Below are 5000 nucleotides of genomic sequence, written 5' to 3' on the forward strand. Positions count from 1 at the left end.
AATTTTTTCAGCGCGATATAGCAATAAACGAAACTGGACTTGTGCACGCGGCGAAGGCTAACCGTAGAATGACTTAGAATATTAACACCCGCAAACTGCAAACCTAAATCCCACAACTGCACAACTAAAACGGTTCACCAGGCCTCTGATACGTGCCGACAAAATAGCAATTTATGCTAATTTACAATTACCACAAATTAAAACTTTCAGTTGTAACTTGACGGAAAGCGCGCACCGTGTAACCTAGTGTTAATCCTTATTACAAAGTAAACCGTAAGTTTAATTTCTTGGGAGAAGAATGTACTGTGAGTTACTTGAAACGAACTAAACGAGTATGGAGTAAACGTGAACAGTCATTTTCAATTCTTATGACGTTAACTTTGAGGGAGATCTTAGGCCCTCCATGCACAGACGAGGAAAGTCGTTATTAACGACTGTTTACAGTCAACAACTTAATTAAATCGGCAGCTGCAATGTTAGGAAATGTGTTTCCACAGACGAAAGTTTTAGTTGTCGATAACCGGCACGTTTTGCAAGAGCCTGGGAAAATAGCGACGACAAAAGAAGAACCGCTGATGCTAAAAATCGTTTGCTTCTCTGGGAAATAGACTTCAGTAATCGATAACTTGCTCACAGACGGGGGGAAAGGAGTTGTGAATACAGTAAAACGGCCGCGTTTGTCATGGTCCGTTTGTCATGTCCGCGTTTGTTTGGGAGAACTCGAAAGCTGTGGAAACACTCGCCTGCGGCTTGTGTTCTCACAGCATTTCTCGTTCTCCCAAACTTTCACTCGTGTTTCTATAACTCGATAGAAACACGGCACATGTTTTCTATTTCTTAAGTAATCGATAACTTGCTCACAGACGGGGGAAAGGAAGTTGTCAACAATAAAACAGCCGCGTTTGTCATAGAAGGCTTGATTTTTCGCTAGTTGTGGTCGTTAACTTGATTCACACACGCAATGTTTTGTCATCGAGGCACAACGAAAAAAAGTTAAGCAAACGGATTAAAAAGGCACTTGTTGGCTCGCATTTTAGAGCAAAACAAACAAATACATCAACTTTTTCTTTGTCCAAAAGAGTACAGATAATTGTTATTTAATTCCAGTTGACAATAAAAATTCGATTTCTATTCCTGAAAAAATGAAGAACCGATTAAACCACCTTTTACAAAAACACATCCACTTCAAATAACGCATCCGTAAAAATAACAATCGGTTTAGTGCCCAAGGAAAGAATTTGTGGAGTAACTTCTTCCGCAAAGTATGAGCTATTACTGGTATTCCATTTTGTCGTTATCGTCCCCTTTCGCTCTCCTTTCGTTTCTGTTCTAGACATAGGTCCTCCAGGCATCATGTAACACTAATTTCCATCCCTCAAACTGACATTGGACATTTCGTAACAATTACACGACGCAATATCCCATGTTAATATTGCCAAGCTTACCGCTCTAAAAAGAATGAAAACAGGCAGAATTACAGCTTCAGTTCAACAAGAAATAGCTTTTCTAAGCTATGCCGCGCTGATCTACAGTATTTAGGTCTAAAAACCCCGTTAAAGACGGTTAACTTTCAATTGTTTTGCAGGGAGCTACTATTTCAATACTCTAAATAATACTACTTTGGGATGTTGTCTCGTTAGTCTAGTGGATATCGGAAACTGCACGGTTAAGCCATCGACCCGGGTTCAACTCTTTACCTCGCCTGTTGTGAATTTTCTCAGCTTGTTTAAAATCTTTGTTTCGTTGAAGTAGATTTGAAGTCTAAAGTAGACTGTACGTCGTATAAGTTGAATAAAAAGGGAAATGTCAGTTTGAGGGATGGAAAGAAGTGATGAGACATAGATGGGTTACCATATTTTCTTAACAATGGTTCTCCGCACGCGCGGAGCTCCGCTAAAAAGAAAACGAAAACAACTTGCCTCGTCTGTCTGTCTTTCTGCCTTACCTGTTCTTTCTTTGATTTCGTTTCGTTACTCACTCGAGCATAAAGAATTATATGAAATGCAGCTTTGGCACGAGGGCTGCCAGTGTGATACGACTGAACTCACCGAGTGCGAAACGAATGATTGCTTCGGCTTTAAAACCGAAAGCTGCCGTATTAATGAAATAATTCGTTTCATTTAAACGACGTAAGGTCAGTGCCTTATAGTTTGAACTAGGGAAGAGTTAGAGCCGATCGTAAAGAAACTTCAAAGTTATTACGAAACTTTAAAACCCTCATGAGAACGCGGAAACCCTAAACATTCAACTCGCATACTTCACATGAAAGATTCCTCTTAGACTTGCTTTCAAATACGTAGTTCTGGTTTGGTATCAAAACAAATAGAGACGCAAAGGAATCTTCCAAAAATAACACAAAGATGCCTTTTATTCACTTACCAACGACGGTTGGTTCCAAGTCAACGAACACGGCGCGAGGGACGTGCTTTCCCGCTCCAGTTTCGCTGAAAAACGTGTTAAACGAATCATCTCCTCCTCCGATTGTCTTGTCGCTCGGCATCTGACCATCAGGTTGAATTCCATGTTCCAAACAGTACAACTCCCAACAAGCATTTCCAATCTGAACACCGGCTTGGCCAACGTGGACCGAGATACATTCACGCTGTTGCGAGATAAGATGCAAGAGAGCTTAAATTGTAAGTAGGGACACTGCGGTTTCTGTCAAGGTAAGGAAGCAATCTGCTTCTTGAAAACGTTTTGTTCTTGATAAAGAGGAGCTGTGAACATTTAAAATATACTTCTTGAAATGGAAGCAAAGACGAAAATGCATAAAAGCTGTGGTTTTAGAATCGCGAGCCAAAGATAAATTGCAACGACCATGCAATGTTTACCAAACTTACCATTTTGATTTAAGAAGCTTAGTAAAAGACGATTGGTAACAAGAGAAATAAATTGTCTTTAGACAGGAATGGTTTACTTGCGAAGAACAACGAGCAGCGCTGCTTTCAAAGTAAATGCTCTTCACTATTTGTAGTGTCCTTTAACCATTTGATATCAATATCCTGTGCAAATGAGAACTTTGTATCAAAGGCGGTTTGGGAGCCATCTCTGGATACACAGATACCAATGGTTTATGTGCAAATGCTGGTGGGCGAACAATTAAGCTAATGAGAGATCTATTGTTTTCGTCCACCAACATGACGAAACATGAAGGCGTTGACGTAGCGTGAAAACAATTGGTACCGCAAGCATGTTCATTAGTGACAATGACAAAGTTACGTACATACATATTTAAGTGACCTCAGCCCATGGGGGCATTTCAGGTCGGCCAATGAATCGTAATCAGTGAAGCAACGGAACATAACAACAAATTTTCAGAATTAATCTGGCCGGAGGCAAACCAGTTGGCTTTTTCAGTGTAGACGAGAAGTTGAACCAGGGACTACTTGGATCCAATTCAACTGGTAGTTAGAGAAGGTCTTGAACTCAGGATTTCCGGATCTCAAGGCAATCGCCCTAATCACTGGGCCACATTGCCTCCTAAACTCCTCTCCCGGGGCACAGACTTTACGTACGTGCACACTTAATTTACTGCTTCCTGTAGTGGCTTTCCAGTTCTTGCAAATGTTATTGCCAGCGAACATGTTAATTATCGAAACAGTCGAAGAAAACTCCCTGATTACAGAAACTATAAAGAAATTTGAGGGAAAAGGAGTTTCACAGAGAGCTGACCAAACGCGACCTCCAACTTAATAACTCAAAATGAGAAACAGTTTTCTCATTTTCTGACTGAAACGGTATGAAAAAAGATTTGTAAACCTTGATTAAGGGAACCTCTATGATGCTGGTTTACTACCAACCTCTAGAAACGCAGATTACAACGGCAAGATGCCGAGATGCTGGATGACGAGCAAAAGACGCTAATGAGTGATCTTTGTTTTATGTCATAATCGTGGTTTAGTTGTCCTTAAGTTAAAACCAGTGGACGAGCAACCTTTCGGCAGGAGCCCATGACCAGGACCCTCCCCAAGCACTACATCCTTGAGTCAACCTTTGCGCGTATCCTTCTATTTTTAGAACTTAATTGACCGCACTAGACCTTTTTGAAGATATGGCGGCCATTTTGATTTCTATTGTCTCAAATAGCTATTATGGGATGTCCAGGGGGGCAAATACACATTAATTTGCCCCCTGAGCATCCATTATGTCTTTCTAAACAATGGAAATCAAAATAGCCGCCGTATCTGCAAAAAGGTCTATTTGCATGCACTGTTTGTGATATTTTTGTCTCTGTTTGACAATAACTTTATTCTAATTGGCCATTCTAAACAGTGCGTGCAGAACCGAAAAACTCGTGACGTTCTTAAAGTAGAAAGATACGCGCAAAGGTTGACTCTCAAAGCGCTTTCAGGAGAAAGGTAAGCTCCTTCCTTTTCACGGGCTTACTTGTAGCAAGAATCCCCCTTTGTTCTCTGAGGTGCAAGCTTTGCACGACTAGACACAACCATTCCAAGATTTTTTTTTCAGGCAATGTTCCTTTGCAGGAATTTTCACCACCTCTCCCCTCCTTACAAAAAGGGGCCTCTCTCCACGAACTGAAACATACACCAGAAAAGCCGGTATTGGGAAAAGGGAATATTTTGTATGTGGATGTTGAGTTGGGGGAAAATCCTAATCAAAAGTTAGGGTTTGTCGGTAAAATGACAAACGAAATTCACAAAGCAAACTGTTAACCTCAAAAGATCCCATCTTTAGATGGGATATAATCTACGAATAAAACAAATTCTGTGTGAAAATAACTATGAAAGTTTTAATAAAATAGCCTGAAAATACAAGAAACTAAGTCGAGTAATAGGGGTTAAAGAAAAATAATTATGGCTGTTAGCATGTCAAACATGGATAAAAATATTTGAACATGAATTTGTTCATTATTAAAAGCTCTCCTTTTGAGCTGTTCGATATAGCTTTAAAGCAAAAGACGAAGGATACAACTTTTTGGATCCGAAACCGGTCTTGTATCGTAAGCTCTTTAGAGCTCCTACCATGGTTTACACAGTTTC

General features: G+C 40.2%; 1 protein-coding gene across 1 annotated transcript in view; it reads right to left on the reverse strand.

Moving 5' to 3' along the window:
- LOC138058050 (tubulin alpha-1 chain) overlaps window positions 1–2971 on the reverse strand; it is a 6361-nt gene extending 3390 nt beyond the window's left edge. The window contains exons 1-2 of the mRNA XM_068903946.1: window positions 2841–2971; window positions 2380–2602 (exon numbers count right to left, since the gene is read on the reverse strand). Of these exons, the coding sequence (XP_068760047.1) occupies window positions 2380–2602; window positions 2841–2843 (226 nt within the window). The 5' untranslated portion in view covers window positions 2844–2971. The remainder of the gene's footprint in view (window positions 1–2379; window positions 2603–2840) is intronic.
- Window positions 2972–5000: the final 2029 nt, after the last annotated feature.

Source organism: Montipora capricornis, chromosome 7, assembly GCF_036669925.1.
Source record: "Montipora capricornis isolate CH-2021 chromosome 7, ASM3666992v2, whole genome shotgun sequence".
NCBI classification, from domain to species: domain Eukaryota; kingdom Metazoa; phylum Cnidaria; class Anthozoa; order Scleractinia; family Acroporidae; genus Montipora; species Montipora capricornis.